At 39.9% G+C, this 26,299-nt stretch overlaps 1 protein-coding gene across 6 annotated transcripts in view; it reads right to left on the bottom strand.

The window, feature by feature from the left end:
• MYO16 (myosin XVI) overlaps positions 1 to 26,299 on the bottom strand; it is a 610,604-nt gene that overhangs the window by 274,732 nt on the left and 309,573 nt on the right. For all 6 annotated transcript variants that reach the window (XM_073349543.2, XM_078853554.1, XM_073349529.2 and 3 more), the window contains 3 exons: positions 20,304 to 20,454; positions 7,223 to 7,333; positions 1,584 to 1,649 (listed from right to left, as the gene is read on the bottom strand). In XM_073349543.2, the coding sequence (XP_073205644.1) occupies positions 1,584 to 1,649; positions 7,223 to 7,333; positions 20,304 to 20,454 (328 nt within the window). The remainder of the gene's footprint in view (positions 1 to 1,583; positions 1,650 to 7,222; positions 7,334 to 20,303; positions 20,455 to 26,299) is intronic.

The raw sequence follows: 26,299 nt of genomic DNA, 5'->3' as shown, positions 1-26,299 counted from the left end.
ATGCAGATAGTTTACTCTGTAAGAAGTGGAAGTAATTACAATGGGCAAGCTCATAGGAGATCAAAGGGTTATGTGCTAAAATAGACAGGCTAACCCTTTACCTTTTGCCATACCCCACAATTCCAGCAGTGCACTTCGCAGGTTTTGGGAGAAGAGGCAGAAGCAGAGGCCTGGTGTACAAACTCAATACATAACTAATGCCCAGGCCTGCCTCCCCTCCCCCTCCGGCCATAGATGCTACTACAAATTCAGAGTTCCGGTGTCTCCAGTGGGAGGGGAGCGGTCTTGGACCCGGCTTCCTGCTTCCCAGAACCCCTGCCATCTCCTCATTCTGCCTCCTCTACCTCTTCCTCTTTCAGGGTCACTCTAGGAGAGATGGCAGCTCAGTAAGGCCATATGCAGCAATGCAAAGTGAGGGGAAGAGAACCCCTTGCACATGCATGTGCCTCTTGGAATGCAACTCATGTATAAGGCAGGACCCCCACTGACAAGGAAACTGGAAAATGTAGCACATGTGGAGACTTCAGTTTTACACTGTTAATACCTGTTGGTTAACAAGCTGTATTGTTGCAAACATTTCTGAGCTATGCAATGGGGTAGCCTCTAAAAACAGTGTGTGGCTCACCAAAGGGTTTTAGTGGATTTTGTGCCCCTGTACTACCTTAAGGTTGCCCAGTCCTATTCCAAGAGGAAAGGGCTTGAGGAATTCCATATTCAGACCAGGTGGGTGATTTCCAATTTAAGGACCCAATTTTAATCTGCTGGCCCTGCCACATGTACTTTACACCATTTGTTTCCCCCAGTTTACTATTAGGTCATACATGGGACATTTTAAACACTCACAACCTACAGTCTGCTAATGGTGATTCTGAATACTACAAACTCTCTGTAAATCTTTCAAGCAAAATTACTACATGTTTGTACAGTGCTTAGCACAAGGGCCCCCATCTCAATATAACAGAAATAAATAATAAATAATAATAATAATTAATAGGCAATATTTAATGCTTCACACTGACACTGCATCTAAAATGACAGGGCTAGATTGAAACATGACATGTAAAACATAATGTAAATGTATGTTATGCCTACATTGCAAGAGTAACAATGTTTTGATACTGAAATGACAGACACCTTATCTATAAGTGGATTGGATTTCATCAAGTAAGATTAGTGAAAGAGAGCTTTGCCCAGGCCCAATTGAACTATCACTTTTAGGTACCTTTTTTCTTTTTTTTGTTGGTAACCAAATAATCCATGAATGAAATATTGTTCTGCTTGTTGTCACCTCTAGCAAGATTTCTGTTTCACACTAGTAGCACTCAAGGAGAAGATAAGTAACAGGCAACATAATAAAACAAAATAAAAATGTTTATGGCCTGAAGGAGACATTCATAAAGATATGAACAAGACACTGTGCACCTTAGGCAAAATTAAAGGTATTGCTACTAATGCAAAATTCAAATGAGATGTTCCTAACATGAAAAGAACAGAGATATTGCTTATTTTTTTTTTTATTTTTAGTGCTTTGGGATCCACTGAAATAGATCTACATCATAACATTTTTAGAAGAAAATACTTACTATAGTGGAATAAATTGGAAGTTCTTTAAATGGATTAACCAGCAACAGTATATCTCCAACGTAGGTCTGGAAAAAAATATAATTTGTTTATTAAGTGATAAATTGGATCTTTCAGGAAGTTAATGATTCCCCTCCAGAAAAGACTTTTCACAAAAGCATCTGAAATCCAGTAATCAACAGACGAATTGCGAGTTCATAGTTTCACAATTCAGAATCTTTTAAAATTCTTGCTCTGAAAAACTAAGATCCAAATTTACAATTCAGATTGCATTATTATAAAAAGTGTAATTAATACTAAGTGCTTCATAAAGTAAAATGATTAACAAAGGAATTGCATTGCATATATTATTGTAAGATTATTTGTTAAATGAATCTGTGATTCACCATTTGTTGAACTTAGCAAAAATGAGTGAAGTTCCTATTACACAACCCAATTCTTCCATCACCTTTTTATGGGCTAGACCATGCTAGTAGTGCTAGCAGAGTTAGATAAATTGAATGGGTATTAAAAAAGTTGTTACTGGGATAAATGACAGTAATCAACATAATTATGACAACCTAGATACATATAAATAAAAATCAAAATATTGACTCCACTGAAGTCAATGATAAAATTCCCATTGTATACAATGGGGCCAGGATTTCACCCGCAATATTAGAACACACACTACATGAATCCACTGGGCTGCAGTCTCCAGTATATCCTGACTGCTTTTTGCCTTACTCCTTACTCAGCTCCCAATGGACTATAGCTAATGTCTCCACACATCTCCAGGTTCTTGACATAGGAGGCATGGCCAGGTTGTCTATTTACTGGATTGCCATATCAGCTCTTTGGGGCCACAAGCAGCCAGTGCAAGGCTTCTCTAGCTTGTACCAGAAAGCACACCAATGATGGGATGGCCTCAGGAACCAGGATATTTAAAGATGACTTTAAACCACCTTTCCCACCCACCTCCACCCCAGTTTTTCACCCACCAAAGATTGCCCATAACAGAATCTGGGACCATGGATTCTTACAATGATATTTAGTTTTTAACCTTGTTCATACATGGGGACAGTTGAAGAGTAGTTTCTATAAAGAATAATAACAAAAGAACATAAAAGCAAGCCAACTGAAACACATATTGGCCCTGATTATTTTAACACTATACTCTATAGAAAAATACAAATAAACACTGAATAATTGTTTGGTGGCAAGTGCTTTTCTAATTAATTCATAAAATTCTAATACCATGAGGTGCTTTGTCAAACTGATAATGACTGAAATAATAGCTGTAGTTGTTGAGGAAAAGTAGAGTTTAGTAATTTTTTTTCACATACTAAAAATAATGCGAACTTCTGTTGTTGGCTTTACATTGTATTAGAACATCAAAAAGTGTTTTTCAACATATTCTTAATCAAATAATTCAGTTATTATTGTCAGGTTTCAGAGGAACAGCCGTGTTAGTCTGTATTCGCAAAAAGAAAAGGAGTACTTGTGGCACCTTAGAGACTAACCAATTTATTTTATTTTATTATTGTGCTTTTAAAAGATTCTGCAAACAAACACTGACTTATTTAAAGAAAAATGCGTCAGACACACTGCTACCAAAACAAAACAAAACAAATGTGGATGTGATTGCAGAGCCATTGGTCATTATCTCTGAAAACTCATGGCGATCGGGGGAAGTCCCGGACGACTGAAAAAAGGCTAATGTAGTGCCCATCTTTAAAAAAGGGAAAAAAGGAGGATCCTGGGAACTACAAGCCAGTCAGCCTCACCTCAGTCCCTGGAAAAATCATGGAGCAGGTCCTCAAGGAATCAATTCTGAAGCACTTAGAGGAGAGGAAAGTGATCAGGAACAGTCAGCATGGACTCACCAAGGGCAAGTCATGCCTGACCAACCTGATTGCCTTCTATGATGAGATAACTGGCTCTGTGGATGAGGGGAAAGCAGTGGACGTGTTGTTCCTAGATTTTAGCAAAGCTTCAGACACGGTCTCCCACAGTATTCTTGCCAGCAAGTTAAAGAAGTGTGGGCTGGATGAATGGACTAGAAGGTGGATAGAAAGCTGGCTAGATTGTCGGGCTTAACGGGTAGTGATCAATGGCTCCATGTCTAGTTGACAGCTGGTATCAAGTGGAGTGCCCCAAGGGTCGGTCCTAGGGCCGGTTTTGTTCAATATCTTCATAAATGATCTGGAGGATGGTGTGGATTGCACCCTCAGCAAGTTTGCAGATGACACTAAACTGGGAGGAGAGGTAGATACGCTGGAGGGTAGGGATAGGATACAGAGGGCCCTAGACAAATTAGAGGATTGGGCCAAAAGAAATCTGATGAGGTTCAACAAGGAGAAGTGCAGAGTCCTGCACTTAGGATGGAAGAATCCCATGCACCGCTACAGACTAGGGACCGAATGGCTCGGCAGCAGTTCTGCAGAAAAGGACCTAGGGGTTACAGTGGATGAGAAGCTGGATGTGAGTCAACAGTGTGCCCTTGTTGCCAAGAAGGCCAATGGCATTTTGGGCTGTATAAGTAGGGGCATTGCCAGCAGATCGAGGGACGTGATCGTTCCCCTCTATTCGACATTGGTGAGGCCTCATCTGGAGGCCTCATCTCATCCACCACACTACAAGAAGGATGTGGAAAAATCGGAAAACATCCAGCAGAGGGCAACAAGAATGATTAGGGGACTGGAACACATGAGTTATGAGGAGAGGCTGAGGGAACTGGGATTGTTTAGTCTGCAGAAGAGAAGAATGAGGGGGGATTTGATAGCTGCTTTCAACTACCTGAAAGGGGGTTCCAAAGAGGATGGATCTAGACTGTTCTCAGTGGTAGCAGATGACAGAATGAGGAGTAATGGTCTCAAGTTGCAGTGGGAGAGGTTTAGGTTGGATATTAGGAAAAACTTTTTCACTAGGAGGGTGGTGAAACACTGGAATGCGTTACCTAGGGAGGTGGTGGAATCTCCTTCCTTAGAAGTTTTTAAGGTCAGGCTTGACAAAGCCTTGGCTAGGATGATTTAGTTGGGGATTCGTCCTGCTTTGAGCAGGGGGTTGGACTAGATAACCTCCTGAGGTCCCTTCCAACCCTGATATTCTATGATTCTATGAAAAAAATCTAATAAAAAAAGACAAAGGAAACACGCAATGGCCTGAGAGAGAATTTTCCTCTATTGTCTCAATGTGTTTTGTGTTGTCTCCTGGTGGAAAGGACCAAACAATTATCTGTCACAACACAGTCTGCCATTTGCTTTTTATAATATTTAGATGCCCAAAAGCAAAAATCACTAGGCCCAGGCCCCTGGAGCCACTCTGTCACTTCCTTTGTGGAAAACTGCCATAAAGCCAGGGAAGGCAGTTTCTTAACCAATCACTGCAGGATTCCCCCCACACAGGGTAATTCTCTGATGTTATAGAAATGCTATAGTGAGTCCTACGCCACCTCTTTATTAGCTGCCAACTGTAAGAGGGTGAGGCCTGGGTTCTCTAACCACCAGCTGATTTCCATATGCCAAAAGGGCCACTTGGGGCTGTTGGCACCCACTGTGAACCCTGAAGGCTATTCTAATGTATGCCAAAGAACGGCTCTGCACCCAGTCAGTCCCAGGATCAGGAGAGCACATGGCAGGGACGGGGGAGGGTTAAAGATGCCTTTGCATCCATTCTCTGTCTCCTCATACAAGCTTCGCCACTTTCCAGGATCCCGCCCACTGTCATCAGAAAACCAGCAACCACTAGTAGTCCAAAATTATTTTAATGCCATTCAAAAATATAATAGTATCAGTGATTTGAAACTTTCATTGTATTAAAGTTCTGTTTAATTGTTCATTCACTTATCATTAGCTCATTCTAAAAATCTATTTACATAAATAGTTTAGGCTTATCAAGGCACCCATATTTCCAGTAACATAAAGGTATCGGTTATTCCTTTTCCAATATTCCTTACAAAGCAGCTACATTCACCCAGTGTTCTGCACGGGAGTGTATAAGGTGTCTATGAAACACAAAACTAGGCAGCACTGACCTGTGACCTGAGACTATGCTGATTTAGCGTATCCCTTTAGCAGCCATTCACAGATGGGACTTCTGTGTTGCAACAATAAAATCAAATCTACCCATCTGCCCACCTGCCCCACCTCTCTCCACTAACAGGACAGCCTTATGGAGAGGAGATACAATAAAATCACCTGCCCTCAGAATGAAGCCCCACTTAGATCCCCTGTTGGATAGGGCAGATGTAATTTATGCCTCTCTGTAACAGCTTCAGTGAGCATGGCAGTATGTGTGCTGTGGTGAGGAAGATCTGGGTTTGGAAATGGCCTCCAGGGTCTTTTTCCCTTCTGAGATAATGGAGCCCAGGTAAATAATGGATGAGAGGTTTTTCAGTTCTGATGGTGATCGCCACACATTGCACAAATGGCTGCTGTTAACCAGAACAGCACTGATCAATGGCTTCGAGATCACTATTGTGCTCTTGAACAAAACCAAAATATTTAATTAGACCAGAAGGATAAATAAGAGAGCGGAGCCTTAGAACCCCAGGGTCAATCCTGAGAATGAGAAATCAGGTGAACTACTTTAAGAGTAAACCTACACTTGGCCCTGATTTTCATAGATGCTGAGCATCTGTAGCTCCCATTGACTTGAGTCAGAGGTGTGCATGCTCAATACCTCTGAAAATGAGTTAAAAAGGAGGATACATATAAACCAAAAAAGGCAGGAGCATAGATATAATCTCAGCATCTGAACAGCATTGTTACTACCAAGCAATATCATAGTACCTACAAATGTAACTTCTGTATTTAATTTCAGGTGTATTTACAGTATCTTGTTGTTTGCGACATTCTGGATCTCTGCATTTCTCTGGTCTAACCACACTCTGTCAATTCATTAGATTAAAGCAGATTCACACATTTCAAATTTACATGCAAATTACCTAATCTGCTGTTCAATAAGCTAGAAAAGGGTAAGTAGTTATGAATAGGGATGCCAGAAATATGCATATGCAGGTTTTACTTTTGAAATAATCTATGTCTGACTGGATTCTCCCTCTGTTTAACATGGCAAGAACAGAAAAATCTGTTGCATGTAAATCATCTTGTAATTATTTTACTGTGTCTAAATCATTAACATAACAATATCAAGAGAATTATTCATGTAAATTGTAGGAAAAAGTAACAGGGAATCAAATGCTGTATACTGATTTCTGAATTTGTTATCCAAATCTCTATTCCATTCCAGTTATTGTAATCAGAAGCCTGCATGAAAATTATGATTACATAAAGTTGAAGACAGAAATCTCTTGATAATTTAAGAGGAAAGAGTTCACATGCCCCTATCACATTTTACCCACACATATTTTCTGGTAAATATACATATAGGCTCACCTGTGCATACTCGCTATAGCTTTTTTTTTTCTTTCTAATTTCAGACTTTCCAATTAAATTTGAGTAGTTGTAAATTTAACACACACATACTCCTTCATTCATCTTAATATTAGTCAGCTATACTTGCCAGCCTAGTGTCTAGTAATTCTGCTTAGCTGGAATTATTAATAGTCCTATCCTATTTTCTTTAATTGCTCATGATTGAAGTTGACTGTAGGTAACTGAATAAAAATGCTGCAGTAAGCAGTTTCATAGCCACTCACATATATCTGATTGTTACTGAAACGTTTCTGAATCTCATAGAGCAGGCTGCTGTCTGTTAGCTCACTCAGAGTAGCCAGGTCATCATTTGGTGCTGGAGGCATTAACTTGACCTGGAAAATACAAATCATACATTAAAATAATCAAACTTCATAGCTGCTCATCCTGCAGTGTAATGCCCTAGTTTCAATTACAAGTGACAAACACTACAATTGATATAAATATTTATTGTGCATTAGGAAACCAAAAAGTTGTCTATACGTCTAAAATAACTCTTAATCCTTTATTTTAAGCAAAAGAAGTAAATTAGAAAGATTATCAATTTTAAGGCATATATTCTGTATGGGTTTAATGGGGACTTAAGTATATGGAAATGTACATGTATGTTATTTGCAATTCCTAAACCTGACAAGACTCCAAGTTCAAGTAGAACACTCCTGCCCTCTTCATTAACTATTTCTGATGAAGATGATAGAGAGTTGAAAAGTTAATGCACTTGTAAATCACATATCGGCTGCCACCAAACCGAGCTCCCATATTCCTGTAGATTCATCCTTCTCAGCATATGGAACTTAATACGCTTTTGAAATTCAGCTGCACAGAACGTAACAGAGGAAACTCAATGAGAGACGGGAGTTAAATTGTCAGGAGGAGTGGAAGGTGGTCAGTATCTAATGTATGAGTCATAACGTTTTATTATTATTTATATCACAGTAGCACCCAAAATGTGCTTGGTGCTTTCCAAACACAGAAGGAGATAAGAGGCCTAAAGAGCTTACAATCTAAATATTATAGAAACAAATTCTGTTACCAAAAAGAAAATTGCTTATATGTTATAAAAGTACAATAAATCAACTATAAGCGAACTGCTATAAAATACAATAAAGGCTGATTCATTGTGCAGTGAATTCTACTATGCTCACAGTGCAGGTTGTATCATTGTTAATATCAGCTGACAAGTTTAATGTTTCTAGATGCCAGAAGAACATATAAAAATAGATAATAGTCACCTAGAAGAATTGTGTTTGAAGTGAACAACTGGCAAATCCACATTTTAACAAAAAGAAAAAGAAAATGGCATTCACAATGTTATTTCATCAGTAATTGACCAATGTGACCAGTGCAGAAACACTGAGGGTCCAAGCTTGAAGTTAATGGCAGTTTTGCCAATTACTTTAATAGGTGCAGTGTCTGGCCCTGGGAGTCCAGCGTTCTGGGTTCTTTTCCTAAATTTATCACTGATTCATTGTGTGACTGGGTAAATCAGTTAACCTGTATGTGCCTCAGTCTCTTCATCTGTGAAAAGGAACTAAATGGGACCTTTGTAAAGTGCTTGCAGATCATTGACCAAAAGGTACTGTGATTATACATATATATACAAAAAGCATTATAATTGTCATTTTAAGGCAGAGATAATCAGACACTGAGGCTACCCGCTGTGTTGTTGAGTAAGCAAGATGAACAGGATTTGATGTTATATGTCTTTCCCCAGATGTGAACCCTTGGAAATAACACAACATATATATTTTTATCAATCAATCAATCAAACAATAAATAGAAGCACTAGATTTAAGATACCCAAGATACACACAAAAAGAGTGTTTGAAGGCACTCAGCCTTCATCTTTATGCCAAGCAAAAAAACCACACGAGCCATTGTGGTGTTAGACAGAACCACCAAATCCTGCTGGGTCTTAAATAGTTTACCAACTATACATCTGTTAGTATAAAACAACTGAACTTACAAAAATATAGCCCTTCTCTAGCATCACAACCAATTTCAGAATTGTAGAATATCAGCTATGTAGCTTTTTACACTTCAGTTCACCCGAAAGATTCTCACAGGCTCCAGATTTGTGTCAAGAATGACAGCTCTCAGGACATGAGCACAAAAAGAAGTGACAGTTCTCTAAGTCTGGATTTAATAACAAAACTCTTTTTCTATTTTCTTCTTTATGCATTGTTGTTACTGCTTGCTTGAATCAGGGCATACCTCTTATGAGAATTTTTCCTATTTTTCAAACTTGTTATGCCTTTAGATATCGTACAGCACAATCACACACAGTACATACAAATGGCTCAGAGTGAACTGCTGTATTCAGTTCCTTGTCAATTCCACAACCAATCCTATTATTATCTTCATTAAAGTCCAGCTCTATTTGTAATGAATGAGCCACCAATTTAAATCATACACTTGACAGAAACCACAATTCAAAGCAAAAAAAAAAATCTGAGAAATGTTAATTAGGAAGTATTAAAGGCCAAAAGGAAATAGGTATTGGGGATAATTTCATTTTAAATTAATTTTTTATCATTTCCTAAAATTAAACTGCTTACATTACAGAACTCACAAATGAAAGTATTCATATGCATTTAGCTGCATATGTGCTACATAATGACTATCATGACTTTTATAGAATGAACCAACATGCATATTTTCAGGGTCACTTCTGAGCAGAACTTATAACAAAATGCCACCCCAATAATGGATATATTGTCTTTGGGCTATACCGTGCCTTTAGGAATAGCTCTGTGTAAGGGGCAATGCATAAGATGCACCCCCCCATGAGTAGCCCTGGGATGGTTTATGATTCAGAGATTCACAGTTCTTCCCCTGCTTTGCTCCCCTAGGGTGAGATGGGGTGACAAGTGGAATAATTTATAGCTGGCCTCAAGAGTGCCACTTAATTCCCTGCACACCAAACTGGCTCTGTAGAGTGACATGTGGGAAGGGGACAAAGCTTTGGCTCTGCTCACTCTATCACACTTTGGGCAGCATACAGCAGCATGTTAGCAACCACTTTAAGACTAGTCTCACTCTGACTCCTCATAATTTTCCCTCCATTCTTCAAAACAAAATTGTATGTGACGTAAGATTCCAAATTTCAACATCATTTGATAAGAAGAGACATTTTTTCACTAATGTGTCCCTTTTTTTTGATCAGTATTAGTAACAGGCAATAAATACTGACCAAAGAAAATCTCTACTGATAGGTTTCATCTACACCACACACCTCTTGTGACGGCATATAGGGTAAGTGTAGACACACACAGCAATGAAAAGTAGGCTGCATCCACACTATGGAACTATGTAGCTATGCATGACAGTGAAAGGCTCTGACGGGGAGACTAACTCTGAAACCTGTCATTAAGAAAGTTTGTAGTTATGTGCTCTCAGACCCACAGAGAGGTTATCCTTTTCGCTTATAATTGTGGAGATCAGATTCCAGTGTAAGAGTTTGATATAATTTTTCGAGTTCTTATATTTTTATATCATGATTTTGAGATTCTATGTCAGGATCGAGTTTATTTTTTCACAATGATGAGAATTCAGTACTGTCCAATTTATTTTTAAATTATGCTTCCTCATTTCTGCTTTCATTGTAGAACTTTTCAATAGATACCTATCATCTTATTCATATCAGAAACAGGGCTGTCAAGTGATTAAAAAAATTAATCGCGATCAATCGTGTGATTAAAACTATTAATTGCACAATTAATCGTGATGTTAAACAATAATAGAATACCATTTATTTAAATATTTGTTGATGTTTTCTACATTTTCAAATATATTGATTTTAATTACAACACAGAATACAAAGTGTACAGTGCTCACTTTATATTTATTTTTATTACAAATAATTGAACTGTAATAAACAAAAGAAATAGTATTTTTAAGTCACCTCATAAAGTACTGTAATGCATTCTCTTTATCATGAAAGTTGAACTTACAAATGTAGAATTATGTACAAAAAATAACTGCACTGAAAAATAAAACAGTGGAAAACTTTAGAGCCTATGTGTCCACTCAGTCCTATTTCTTATTCCGCCAATTGCTCAGACAAACAAGTTTGTTTACATTTGAAGGAGCTAATGCTGCCTGCTTCTTGTTTACAGTGTCACCTGAAAGTGAGAACAGATGTTCGTGTGACAGTGTTGTAGCCGACATCACAAGATATTTATGTGCCAGATGTGCTAAAGATTCATATGTCCCTTCATGCTTCAACCACCATTCCAGAGGACATGTGTCCATGCTGAAGACAGGTTTTTCTCGATAACAATCCAAAGAAGTGTGGACAGACACATGTTCATTTTCATCATCTGCGTCAGACACCACCAGCAGAAGGTTGTTTTTCTTTTTTGGTGGTTCAGGTTCTGTAGTTTCCACATCACAGTGTTGCTCTTTTAAGACTTCTGAAAGCATGCTCTACACCTCGACCCTCTCAGATTTTTAGAAGGCACTTCAGATTCTTAAAACTTGGCTGCTGTAGCTGTCTTTAGAAATCTCACATTGGTTCTGTTAGAGATGGAAAGAAGGAGCAGGAGGACCCAGAGGCATATTGAATAAATGGACTTCTTTATTGCGGTACTTGTTCTCCTCAACCCAATTGTTGAGTAAGCCCTGAATTAATCACATCACACTTTTTTATCTAAGTTAATATGTAAATACACACATTTACTCCAACACCCCCAAAACCCTTATTTGATAATATGACCGTCCATATAATGAATATTAATAGCTAATTACTGAATATAATTATACCAGCCCATTTAATGTTTACAGCATTAAGCATATTTTAGACATTTTTACCTTGAAGATTCATTCCTTTGCAGTAATTGTAGGAGCAAGGGGCCATGACCCTGAGCTCATTTATGTAGCTGGGAGAGGAAGGGAGGGGATCAGATAACATTTCTTCACACAAAGGGTATCCTTCAGACAACCATATTTCTTATGCAGCTATGATGCTTATCAATCCTTAACAAGCCGAAGGGAAGGAAAAAGGGTGGCAACTTTATCTATCAAGGGAAGAAACAGTGCTTGCCTGTGCCTCACTCCCTACTACCATGGTAGCAGTTACCCAGGTCTTTACGTAATCCTTACATACTCCAACAGATACCTTCTTTGCATTTTGTCAAATCCGCGTTGAAGGTGTTCTTAAAATGAACAACACGTGCTGGGTAACCATCTGAGACTACTATAACATGAAATATATGGCAGAATGCACGTAAAACAGAGGAGGAGACATACAATTCTCCCCCAAGGAGTTCAGTCACAAATTTAATTAACACATTTTTTTAACGAGCGTCATCAGCATGGAAGCATGTCCTCTGGAATACCAGCCAAAGCATGAAGGGACGTATGAATATTTAGCATAACTGGCACATAAATACCTTGCAATGCTGGCTACAAAATTGCCACATGAATGCCTGTTCTCATGTTCTGGTGACATTGTAAATAAGAAGCTGGAAGCATTATCTCATGTAAATGCAAAGAAACTTGTTTGCCTTAGCGATTGGCTGAATAAGAAGTAGGACTGGGTATGTCTACACTACGGAATAAGGTCGAATTTATAGAAGTCGTTTTTTTAGAAATCAGTTTTATATATTCGAGTGTGTGTGTCCCCACAGAAAATGCTCTAAGTGCATTAACTCGGCGGAGTGCTTCCACAGTACCGAGGCTAGAGTCGACTTCCAGAGCGTTGCACTGTGGATAGCTATCCCACAGTTCCCGCAGTCTCCGCTGCCCATTGGAATTCTGGGTTGAGATCCCAATGCCTGATGGGGCTAAAACATTGTCGCGGGTGGTTCTGGGTACATATCGTCAGGCCCCCGTTCCCTCCCTCCCTCCATGAAAGCAAGGGCAGACAATCGTTTCGCGCCTTTTTTCCTGAGTTACCTGTGCAGACGCCATACCACGGCAAGCATGGAGACCACTCAGGTAACCGTCACCGTATGTCTCCTGGGTGCTGGCAGACGCGGTACGGCATTGCTACACAGTAGCAGCAACCCATTGCCTTGTGGCAGCAGACAGTACAGTACGACTGGTAGCCATCCTCGTCATGTCCGAGGTGCTCCTGGCCACGTCGGCCAGAAGCGCCTGGGCAGACATGGGCAAGAGATGAGGATGGCTAGCAGTCCTACTGAACCATCTTCTGCTGAGCAGCCATGAGATGTGGATGGCATGCAGTCCTTCTGCACTGTCTGCTGCCAGCCAAACATGTAAAAGATAGATGGAGTGGATCAAAACAAGAAATAGACCAGATTTGTTTTGTACTCATTTGCCTCCTCCCCCGTCTAGGGGACTCATTCCTCTAGGTCACACTTCAGTCACTCACAGAGAATGTGCAGCGAGGTAAATCTAGCCATGTATCAATCAGAGGCCATGCTAACCTCCTTGTTCCAATAAGAACAATAACTTAGGTGCACCATTTCTTATTGGAACCCTCCGTGAAGTCCTGCTGAAATACTCTTTGATGTAAAGTCACCCACTTTGTTGATTTTAGCTCCCTGAAGCCAACCCTGTAAGCCGTGTCATCAGTCGCCCCTCCCTCCGTCAGAGCAACGGCAGACAATCGTTCCACGCCTTTTCTCTGTGCGGACGCCATACCAAGGCAAGCATGGAGGCCGCTCAGCTCACTTTGGCAATTAGGAGCACATTAAACACCACATGCATTATCCAGCAGTATATGCAGCACCAGAACCTGGCAGAACGATACCGGGCGAGGAGGCCATGTCAGCGCGGTCACGTGAGTGATCAGGACATGGACACAGATTTCTCTGAAAGCATGGGCCCTGCCAATGCATGCATCATGGTGATAATGGGGCAGGTTCATGCTGTGGAACGCCAATTCTGGGCTCGGGAAACAAGCACAGACTGGTGGGACTGCATAGTGTTGCAGGTCTGGGACGATTCCCAGTGGCTGCGAAACTTTCGCATGCGTAAGGGCACTTTCATGGAACTTTCTGACTTGCTTTCCCCTGCCCTGAGGCGCATGAATACCAAGATGAGAGCAGCCCTCACAGTTGAGAAGCGAGTGGCGATAACCCTGTGGAAGCTTGCAACACCAGACAGCTACCGGTCAGTTGGGAATCAATTTGGAGTAGGCAAATCTACTGTTGGGGCTGCTGTGATGCAAGTAGCCCACGCAATCAAAGATCTGCTGATATCAAGGTAGTAACCCTGGGAAATGTGCAGGTCATAGTGGATGGCTTTGCTGCAATGGGATTCCCTAACTGTGGTGGGGCCATAGACGGAACCCATATCCCTATCTTGGCACCGGAGCACCAAGCCAGCGAGTACATAAACCGCAAGGGGTACTTTTCAATAGTGCTACAAGCTCTGGTGGATCACAAGGGACGTTTCACCAACATCAACGTGGGATGGCCGGGAAAGGTACATGACACTCGCATCTTCAGGACCTCTGGTCTGTTTCAAAAGCTGCAGGAAGGGACTTTATTCCCAGACCAGAAAATAACTGTTGGGGATGTTGAAATGCCTATATGTATCCTTGGGGACCCAGCCTACCCCTTAATGCCATGGCTCATGAAGCCGTACACAGACAGCCTGGACAGTAGTCAGGAGCTGTTCAACTACAGGCTGAGCAAGTGCAGAATGGTGGTAGACTGTGCATTTGGACGCTTAAAGGCGCGCTGGCGCAGTTTACTGACTCGCTTAGACCTCAGCGAAACCAATATTCCCACTGTTATTACTGCTTGCTGTGTGCTCCAGAATATCTGTGAGAGTAAGGGGGAGACGTTTATGGCGGGGTGGGAGGTTGAGGCAAATCGCCTGGCTGCTGGTTACGTGCAGCCAGACACCAGGGTGGTTAGAAAAGCACAGGAGGGTGCGGTGCACATCAGAGAAGCTATGAAAACCAGTTTCATGACTGGACAGGCTACGGTGCGAAAGTTCTGTTTGTTTCTCCTTGATGAAACCCCCCGCCCCTTGGTTCACTCAACTTCCCTGTAGGCTAACCACCTTCCCCTCCTCCCTTCGATCACCGCTTGCAGAGGCAATAAAGTCATTGTTGCTTCACATTCATGCATTCTTTATTCATTCATCACACAAATAGGGGGATGACTACCAAGGTAGCACAGGAGGGGTGGTGGAGGAGGGAAAGAAAATGTCACACAGCACTTTAAAAGTTTACAACTTTAAAATTTATTGAATGCCAGCCTTCTTTTTTTTGGGCAATCTTCTGTGGCGGAGTGGCTGGTTGGCCGGTGGCCCCCCCACCGCGTTCTTGGGCGTCTGGGTGTGGAGGCTCTGGAACTTGGGGAGGAGGGTGGTTGGTTACACAGGGGCTGTAGGGTCAATCTGTGCTCCAGCTGCCTTTGCTGCAGCTCAGCCATACACTGGAGCATACTGGTTTGGTCCTCCAGCAGTCTCAGCATTGAATCCTGCCTCCTTTCCTCACGCTGCTGCCACATTTGAGCTTCAGCCCTGTCTTCAGCCCACCACTTACTCTCTTCAGCCCGCCACCTCTCCTCCCGGTCATTTTGTGCTTTCCTGCACTCTGACATTATTTGCCTCCACACATTCGTCTGTGCTCTGTCAGTGTGGGAGGACAGCATGAGCTTGGAGAACATTTCATCTTGAGTGCGGTTTTTTTTCTTTCTAATCTTCACTAGCCTCTGGGAAGGAGAAGATCCTGTGATCATTGAAACACATGCAGCTGGTGGAGAAAAAAAAAAGGGACAGCGGTATTTAAAAAGACACATTTTATAAAACAGTGGCTACACTCTTTCAGAGTAAACCTTGCTGTTAACATTACATACATAGCACATGTGCTTTCGTTACAAGGTCGCATTTTGCCTCCCCCCACTGTGTGGCTACCCCCTCAACGCTCCCCTCTCCCTGTGGCTAACAGCGGGGAACATTTCTGTTTAGCCACAGGAAACAGCCCAGCAGGAATGGGCTCCTCTGAGTGTCCCCTGAAGAAAAGCACTCTATTTCAACCAGGTGACCATGAATTATATCTCACTCTCCTGAGGATAACACAGAGAGATAAAGAATGGATGTTGTTTGAATGCCAGCAAACATACACTGCAATGCTTTGTTCTACAATGATTCCCGAGTACGTGTTACTGGCCTGGAGTGGTAAAGTGTCCTACCATAAAGGACGCAATAAGGCTGCCCTCCCCAGAAACCTTTTGCAAAGGCTTTGGGAGTACATCCAGGAGAGCCACGAATGCCAGGGTAAAGTAATCCTTTCACATGCTTGCTTTTAAACCATGTATAGTATTTTAAAAGGTACACTCACCGGAGGTCCCTTCTCCGCCTGCCGGGTCCAGGAGGCAGCCTTGGGTGGGTTCGGGGGGTACTGGCTCTAGGTTCAGGGTGAGAAACAGTTCCTGGTTGTCGGGAAAACCGGTTTCTCCGCTTGTTTGCTGTGAGCTATCTACAACCTCATCATCATCATCATCTTCTTCGTCCTCAAAACCTGCTTCTGTATTGTCTCCATCTCCATTGAAGGAATCAAACAACACAGCTGGGGTAGTAGTGGCTGAACCCCCTAAAATGGCATGCAGCTCATCATAGGAGCGGCATGTTTGGGGCTCTGACCCGGAGCGGCCGTTCGCCTCTCTGGTTTTCTGGTAGGCTTGCCTCAGCTCCTTCAGTTTCACGCGGCACTGCTTCGGGTCCCTGTTATGGCCTCTGTCCTTCATGCCCTGGGAGATTTTGACAAAGGTTTTGGCATTTCGAAAACTGGAACGGAGTTCTGATAGCATGGATTCCTCTCCCCATACAGCGATCAGATCCCGTACCTCCCATTTAGTCCATGCTGGAGCTCTTTTGCGATTCTGGGACTCCATCATGGTCACCTGCAGCTTGCCACGCTGGCCAAACAGGAAATGAGATTCAAAAGTTCGCGGTTCTTTTCCTGTCTACCTGGCCAGTGCATCTGAGTTGACAGTACTGTCCAGAGCGGTCACAATGGAGCACTCTGGGATAGCTCCCGGAGGCCAATACCGTCGAATTGTGTCCACAGTACCCCAAATTCGACCCGGCAAGGCCGATTTAAGCGCTAATCCACTTGTCAGGGGTGGAGTAAGGAAATCGATTTTAAGAGCCCTTTAAGTCAAAATAAAGGGCTTCATCGTGTGGACGGGTGCAGCTTTACATCGATTTAATGCTGCTAAATTCGACCTAAAGTCCTAGTGTAGACCAGGGCTGAGTGAACTTGTAGGTTCTAAAGTTTTACATTGTTTTGTTTTGGAGTGTAGTTATGTAACAAAAAAAATCTATATTTGTAAATTGCACTTTCACGATAGAGATAGCACTACTTGTATGAGGTGAACTGAAAAATACTATTTCTTTTATCATTTTTACAGTGCAACTATTTGTAATAAAAATAATATAAATTGAGCACTGTACACTTTGTATTCTGTATTGTAACTGAAATCAATATATTTGAAAATGTAGAAAAACATTCAAAATATTTAATAAATTTCAATTGGTATTCTATTGTTTAACAGTGTGATTAAAAGTGTGATTAATCACAATTAATTTTTTTAATTGTGATTAATTTTTTGAGTTGGCTTTTTTATGGGTAGAAATGCTATTAGGCTGTTCTAAAAGGTTTCTAAAATTTGTTTATCATAACTTTTCTCTCCCAAGGAGGCATGGGGTAGGAGGTCTGGTTTTACAGGTCGAGGAATAAAAAACAGAAATACTGAATAAAAAATTTTAAGATAGTTTTATGTTAATGTGTGGTATAGAGGGTCAATTCCTGATCCAAAGGATGTCAAGGTAGGTTTTTCACCAATACAGAATAATATGATGTTATGGTATTTGCTCTCATTTGGGATGCCACGCATAAGTAATGTAGCCAACCCAAATTCATGCTGATAACGCTTTTATGCCATAATACACTATCATGGACATGTATAAGCTACATATGCAGCTCACTGTGCACTGTTTTCAGAAGTAATCAAAACTGTGTGAGGGGGAAAAAAGGATGCACATCCCCAGGATATGCCATCCAGCCAAGGTCAAGGAGAAGAATTTGATGATGTTGGCCTATGAAGCAAATAAATGCCATAAAAGCTAGATTTAAACTCAAGCAGTAAAAAAGAGACACATATATATGAAATTCCACATGCATTAACTTCACAGATGAATTGATTGGGGGTTAAACACTTCCAGGGGATTTCCAATTTTGTTCTGTTCACCTCCTTTTTCTGAGCATACAGATGCCTTTATTCTACTTTTTCCTTCTTTCCTCCTGTGTCTGACTGACAAAGTGATCTTATAATATATATTTTACTACTATTCTCAATACCCTAAACTATGGAGACAGCAGGTCAAAACTGATAATCTGAACCATCACTGAACATTCTCAGCCATAGATATATTAGAAGCTAAATGCTATCTTATTTTTAATATTAACAATGAAGTTTTCTATTTACTCATTTGACAGTGTGTCTGTGTGTGTGTTTGGGAATATATAATTGTTCCCAATCTGTTTAGATGGCTTAATAACAAAACTTTAGTAATTTTCACTATATCACCAGAAGTCATTTTATTTATTTGTACCATTAATAAGGCAGTATGCATTCCATTTTCCATGCACAATATTCTTCCAATCACTACTTTCCCCTGCATGTTTTATCTAACATTACTGCAATAAAGAAGAAACCACTGAATATTGTACATTAGAAGTCCACACCACATTATGTGGCCAACAATATGTGGCACAACAGTTCTATGCCAAGTCTGTTTTCAAAAGAAATGGCTTAATCAAACAAAAAGACTAAGCAGTTTTGCTTGTGGAATGTAACACACAACTCCATTTCATGCCAGAGATCTCAATTGTGTACTGGGAAAAATCTCCCCCTCAACTGATAAGAACAGAAATTGCCAACTATACAACTATGGTGATTATTCATATTGCCTTCTTGATCTGGCATATTGGGTTCAGGAAATTAGTTGCGATCAAAAAACATATTTCAGCTAGAAACAAAAAAAAAAAAAAAGAATCAAGGGCTCCCAGTTGCTCATCTGACCCCCATTTTCTTACATTTCATGACTTATGAATTTTATTTTATTGGATATGGTATTTTGTTATTTTCTATATTAACATTTTGTGCTTGTGTGTAAATCTGAGCTACTGTAATTTTTTTATTTCAAAACCAAAAATAGTGTTGTATCTTTCAATATTAAATATGTATGTTCCAAGCCTAATATTTTTAAAATCTTCTCTCAGATCCCCTGAGGAAGACCTAATCTTCATGCCATATTGCCTATAAATGTATGATATCCTTGAGATGCACCATGTGAAATATCATGCTGGTCCATTTAATAATATATGAAGATAAAACCTGAGTAATGACTCTGCATATCGTAATGAAAAATTAAACAGAATATGATTACTTCCAATATAGGTTAGGATACAAACATTATGGATAAATTACACTGAATCCTTGTTAGATGTATAACATTTAAAGTCCTATGTTCAAAGCTTTTATTTTTAACGTAAAGCATTCTGTTACGGAAACATTTTGCCCAGATTCCTTAAAAGCAACTGCATTCAACAGAAATTTCAGTTCTCAACTTGCACAACAATAAAAATTATGTTATTGAGAAGGATTAGTGCTGAGTACATTATACAAGTCAGAACTGCTTCATAAACACATAGTCTTCTTTAAAGGTGCTTGTGATCCATGATGATATCATGGAGACATTATCAGCAACAAATAGTTTGGAATGTAGAGAAAATGTACAAGAGATTCTGAACAAACTATCTGTCTCTCAAGTATGTCAAGGGCACCCATCATTGTATTAATAAAGGAAGTAAAACTAGCTACAGTCATATAAACACTAATACTTGATTACACAGATTTTCACAATATTGTTATGAGCTGGGTGAAACCTCGTTATGGGATGTTAAACTGTGAACTCTTTAGTAAAGGGACTGTATAGTTTATGTGTTAATAAAGCACTGTCTATATAATTATAGCAAGAGAGAGCATAACAAAATCATAGTTTCTTTATTTTTCTATTATTATTTTCACTTTGGTACCACGCAAAGGCCCCAAGGTTTTGAGTGCCTGACCAATTATTTAAAATTTCAAAACCAAATGCATCTGCTGATCACAACTATGTCCATGGAAGGCAACGAGAGAGGGGGTCTTTCAGGTAGCCTGATCCCAAGACATTCGGGTGTAATAATTTTGAGAATTATTATTGGAAAATGACTGTAGCCAAACTTATAGCATGAAATTGATTACATTCCTGTGTTTTCTTGTTCATCAATTTTAAATTTCCAGATGCAAGACATTTAAGAAACTTGACATATACCTGTTCAAGTTTGGTTGTGTCAGTCACTGTGACATTGTCAGATGCGGTGTCTTGAGACTGCTGCTTACATAAGCCTTTTGTTGCATCTTTGAACATGGTGTCTTTCTCCAGCAAACTGTCTTGTTTGGCAATCGGCAAAGCCAGGGGATTGCTACAGAGAGAATCAATAAAGCAATTAGACTCCTTTTGAAGATGCCTGACAAACAGAAGATTGCTAAGACTGAGAGGTATGAATGTGAAAATATAATTCAGGTCTGAGACAGTTGTTCCTGATCCAAAAAGATACATAAATTGGATGAGAACTGCAGACTGTTCACTGGTCTATGCCAAAGATACATTGGTCTTGGCAAAGCACTTTGATTTAAAATTCACTTTTATGCAAGTCTGCTTCAGAAAAAAGCTAAGCAACCCAAATAGAATATGCATGAGGTTGTATTTGATGGTCCTAGGTTGGCAAATCAATAAGCAATCTGAAAGCTGAATTTAAATGTATGATTAACCTCCACAATAGTATTTTGAAAAATAATATATTTAAAAACAATTTGATACACAGATACTGTCATTGCATTAAATAAAATAAAAATTTATTGTTTTTTGATAAGCAAATAAGCTATATTTAATTTGTTTTAAAGTCTATATATACCGTTACAGAATTAGTAATATAATAATATTTAAGGTGAAAAAAAGAAAATATCTGATACCTAAAATGACTGCCAACGTACTAACACTCCGCTGTATGAGCTGAAGCTCTATTCCTATCTCCGGGGCTTGGAGTCCCCCCCTCCATATTTACACTCCAGAGCACACCACACTTCTAAAAAAAACAAGGCTGGACATGATTTCAGATACGTCATGCACCCAGGACACTAAACACCAGCAGACACCTTGGAATACAGGTGAGTTTGAAAAATGCCACCACAGTAAGATCCAGCAGAGGAGTTACTGAACCCAGTTTCCCCTGTTTCCTGGTATGTCTCCTTTGACTAACCACAGTGAAGGTGAAGGTAACACGGAGGAAGGAAAACTACATGGAGAATAAAATCCTGGCCCACTGAAGTCAATGGGAGTTTTGCCATTAACTGTATCAGGGTCAGAATTTCACCTGGAGACTATGTCCTGGCTACCCAAGAAGAAAGGAATGAAGTTTGACTCCCAACCCTAATAGTGGCCCCAATTATTATTCAGGACTGCACTTAAGCACCTGCTTAGCTTTAAACAGGTGCTTAAGTGCAGTCTTGAATAGCGGTGCACCTAAGCATGTACTAATAGCTTTCCTAAATCAGAACCATTTTTAGCAGTAATGTGATATTAAAACGTTAGTAAATAATAAAAGTGCCATGTTTATAGTAACAAATAACTTCAGTGCTCACCAACATAAATGACACAGTATATTTTACTCCAAGACAGCTCTAATTCAAAGTATAATCTTGTTAAGTATTTTCCAGAGGCCATATTTTGAAAGAGCTTTTATTTTTTCAGAAAGCAATGCTCCTAGTGCTGATGGTCTCGCACATTTTTTAAAGGACTGGTGGGATTAGTAATATCAAAACCTAATTTTAAAATATTATTACATTTTATGCCAACTTCCCTTAATGAAACTTTTCTGGACCTTTTGGGTTGGAATTTTTAATACTTAGTTTCAGCACATAAGCTAAACTTTTAATGGAAAGTTTGAGCCACATGACTGCAGGCATTTTCAAACTAATTTTCTGGTGTTTATTAGGGAAAAAACAAACAAAACAAAACAAAACCCCTTGGTTTAATAATATGAATGTTTTCCTAATTTTACAAGTGTTCCCAATATATTCTGATTAGAAGTTGTGCTCAATTATGGTGATCATCATTAAAATCTTAATATTTGCTATTTGCAAGTTATTAATATTAATACGGTATTCCCTTTGTAAGTGTTCACAGCTCCAGGATCTTTCTGCTGTAACCTTCCTACTTCCTCATCCCATCCCATCCCTACCATTTGTAGCGCACCCAACCATCCCCAGACACAGCATGTGCACTTGTAGCATCATGTTTAAAATTAGAGTGTAAGCTCTTCAAGGCAGAGAGATGAAAAGAAACTGATTTAGGGGTTGCAGATAGAAGCTGACTATAGCAGACACCTTCAGGCAGCAAAGTGAAAAACTTCCCTCCACTCCTTTCGTGACGAATTAGGTATATTTTGAGTTTAAAAAGAAAATACCACAATAAATTGTGGAGGGTTCATTACAGTACATTTTTAACGTTAACGACATACTTTGATAATTCAGTACATATGAGTAGTAAGTAAACTGCAGGCTAGGTTCTTAAACAAAAGCTGTGTAAAATATATTGATTTATGCCTGCATGCCACACAAACTATTTGTATTTAAGAGACTTTAAAAAGCCTCTAGATAATAAAAGTACTAGTATATAACTTGTATTTCAACAAGAACGTGTCATGAATTCCAACCAAGGAAAGACAGGATAATATATCATACAAACAAATCTCTTTGATTTAGGTTCAGAAAGATACTGTGAACACTAAAAGAAATAGGCAACTTAGCTAGAAATATGATCTTTCCACCAAACAGTGACTTTTAGTAAAATACATCTATAAAAATTAATTGCAGGTTAGTCACAAGGCAAAATCCTATGTTAAAAACAGTGCAATTGAAAATCCAGTTATAGCACAGTAGAAAGAAGATCTCATGTTAATACAGGTGTGTGGTTAAGCATGAGCAATCATCTCCAGAATGCTGTGCTCTGCTACCAGATAATTAACCACAAAGGGAGTTATGTGGCTTGAGGCAAAAGTGAAGATGTATACTGGACACAAAGGTCAGTTATCAAGGGTAATCTACTTGAACTAGGTAGGGCTACTGTTATTGGCACACATTACTGGAAAAATCCTAGTGAGCTATACAAAGAATAGTCATCTTAATTTTTAACTACATGAGCCATCTGTGTATTCAATTAATTTGTTGATTTTTATTTTTAAAATGGTCTGCAAAATATCACCTGAGTTACCAATTTCTAGCATTTTTAAACTGAAAAGGGACGCTTTGGAGGCTGACAGTCAAAGATATAATAGTGGTTTCACAGTGAGTGTCTAAGTTAGCATAGCTATTAACTAGGTAGAAAGCTGTCCGGGTAGAAACGTTTCTTTAAATACAGATCTAAACGCAGAAACAGACTCTCATATCTTAAAACCTCTGTTGGAGAGTATTTCTCGCCTGTACAATTTAGATCATCCTCATTGCCTGATCAAATTTTGGTTCTTCCAAACTTGAAAAATCAAGTAGAATTTGTAAACTCCACAATCCCAAAAAATTTAAGTTTAAAGAGTTTAAAAGTCTTCACCAGAAAAGCCTTCAAGCCTTAATTTCCATTTTTTTCTTTTTTAAATGCCAGAGAAATTAAAATACAAACTGTCATATCAATGCAATGTTTCAGTGTTTAAATTACAAATTTATATGCTCCACCAGGAAATTAAAGAAAAAAGAAAAAAGCTTCCCATTGCAATGTTGACTCAGCCAAATTATAGCTGTTGTATTTTGTATTCTTGTGTTGATTTAAAAATGTGTTCATTATTGTGCTTAATATTTATGCTGTAAAATATATGCCAGAAAACATACAGTATGTGCAATATGACTAAGTTAACATTTCTCTAAGAATCATTTCCTGACTTCAGAGTATTTATCTATCATCTAGTCAGTGTGAGTGTTAGGCTCGTCTATGTAGTTAGTCAGTGTAACTACATTAGTTAGGGGGTATGGGTTTTTACCAATACAGTTATACTGATGTAAGCCCTGATGTGGATGCAGTTATATCAGTATAAAGGTGCCTTATGCTGGTAAAGCTTATTTCATTTCCTGAACTAGAATAAGTCATACCAATTTACACACTTTTAAACTGGTATAATTCCATCCACTCTGGGGAAGGGAGGTTTGCTGCTTTAACTATACCATTACAGGACACAAGCCCTTAGATGAAGAGAGTACTCATCCTGTACAGTAACTGGTTCTTCGAGATGTGAGTGCCCTACTTCAGGTGCATGTGTGTCCCACACACCTTTGAGAGGGATTTTCATTAGCAGTGCCCATTCAGCCCATGCGTAGGTCCTAGACATCCTTGTGTCCCACACTGAGGTTATATAGGGCTGTGCAGGCAAACTGCCTCATTTCCTTCTCCACCGCCAAGTCTCATAAGGAAAATACAAAACAGAGGGGAAGGAGGGATGGTAGTGGAGCACCCATAGGGACACATCTCAAAGAACCACAGTTACTCTATAGGGTGAGTAACCCTTTGTCTTCTCCTGAGTAGTACCTCCGAAAGGAGAAGGGAGCTTCGGAATTGAGTACATAACTGAGGAAAGAACTGAATTGCCAACTGCTGCATTCCATCTAGAGTCACTGATTAGGGCATGGTGCCTAGAAAAGGTATGTACCAAGGACCATGTAGCAACTCTGCCGATCTCAGATACTGGGACATTTTGAATTAACAGACATAGGTGCAGACTGCAACCTCATAAAATGAGCTGACACACCAAGAGGAGGTGGAATTGACGCAGCACCTTAACAAGTAATAATACATCCAGAGATCCATTTCCACAGTCTCCGGGCAGAAATAACATATCCTTTAGATCTGTCTGCAAACAAAACAGTCTAGAGGAGATTTTCTGAATGATTTAGTCCTATCTTGGTAGAAAGCTAACACCCTCCTGACAAAATCAGCCTCAAAAACTAAATAATGTGGTTCTGGAAAGAAAACTGGTAGATAAATAATCTGATTCAGATGAAACTCAGAGAATACTTTAGGAAGGAATCTGGGGCATAAGGAAATCTTGTCCTTGCAGAAATGAGGGTCTGCAATTAAGACCTCAATATCATCCACTAAAAAGGCTGTCTTCATCGACAAGCTCAATAATGAACAAGTTGCCATTGGTTCAAAGAGAGGTGTCATGACATTTTAAGAACTAAACTGAGGTCCCAAACTGAAGTGGGGACTTTAACCTGTGGAAAAAGCTTTCCCAGTCCTTTCTTGAATGGTACAGTTGTAGGATGAGCAAACAGTGAGAACCCATAAATTGTGGGATGAAAAGCTGTTAAAGCAACTAAATGAATCAACAACTTTCTGGACCTGACACCAGTGACTAAATATTCTCCATTTCTGAAGGCAAGTATTTCCGGTAGACTCTTTCCTACTAGTTAGTAATATTTGCTGTACTCTGCAGAACAAGCTGACTCTAACCCAACAAACCATTGAGGAGACACACCTTGAGGTGGAGCGTTCTCAGATTGGGATGCAACAGTTGATTGGGGCCCTGTGAGAGGAGTTGAGGAATGAGTGGAAGATTTATCACTGAACAGAGAGCTAGGTGAACTAGGTAAGGAAACCATGTCTGCCTTGACCATGTCAGGGCTATTAGGAAACTCTGGCTTTGTCCTTTCTAATCTTATTCACCACCTGGAGAATAAGAGGTGTAGGAGGAAATGCTTCTCTACCCAAGGAAGGAGAATGCCTCCCTCAATGAGCTGTGACCGAAGCCTCCGATGGAACAGAACAGGTAGCACTCTTTGTAGCTGTGGCGAAGAGGTCCACTTTTGGGAACCCCCAATGTGCTGACAAGAAACTGGGAGTCCAACTCCCATTTGTAGTCTTGCTGAGAGCATCAGTTGTGAAGTTTTGTCTGCCAGGGAGATTAATTGCCAAAAATCTTATGCAATGCCTTATCCACCAGTTCCATAACTGTATTGCTTCGGTGTAGGTGGAGAGTGGATCTGACCCTTTCCCACTGGTCAATGTAAAACATGCAGGCCACATTGTTGTCGTGATTTTGATAGACTTGTCTCTGATGAGAGGCAGAAAATGAAGGCAAGAATTTCTGGCTGTCCTGAGCTCCAGCAGGTTGATGGGGAGGGTGGTTTCTTGGCGCAATCATATGCCCTGTACCATATGGGCTGTATACACTCTATCCCAACAGAGATACATCTCTAGCTACAGTTACCATTGGCACCAGTTGG

This window comes from Lepidochelys kempii, chromosome 1 (genome assembly GCF_965140285.1).
Source record: "Lepidochelys kempii isolate rLepKem1 chromosome 1, rLepKem1.hap1, whole genome shotgun sequence".
Taxonomy (NCBI): Eukaryota; Metazoa; Chordata; order Testudines; family Cheloniidae; genus Lepidochelys; species Lepidochelys kempii.
Note: the sequence above shows the minus strand (reverse complement) of the source record. Positions and strands in the feature narration are given on the sequence as shown.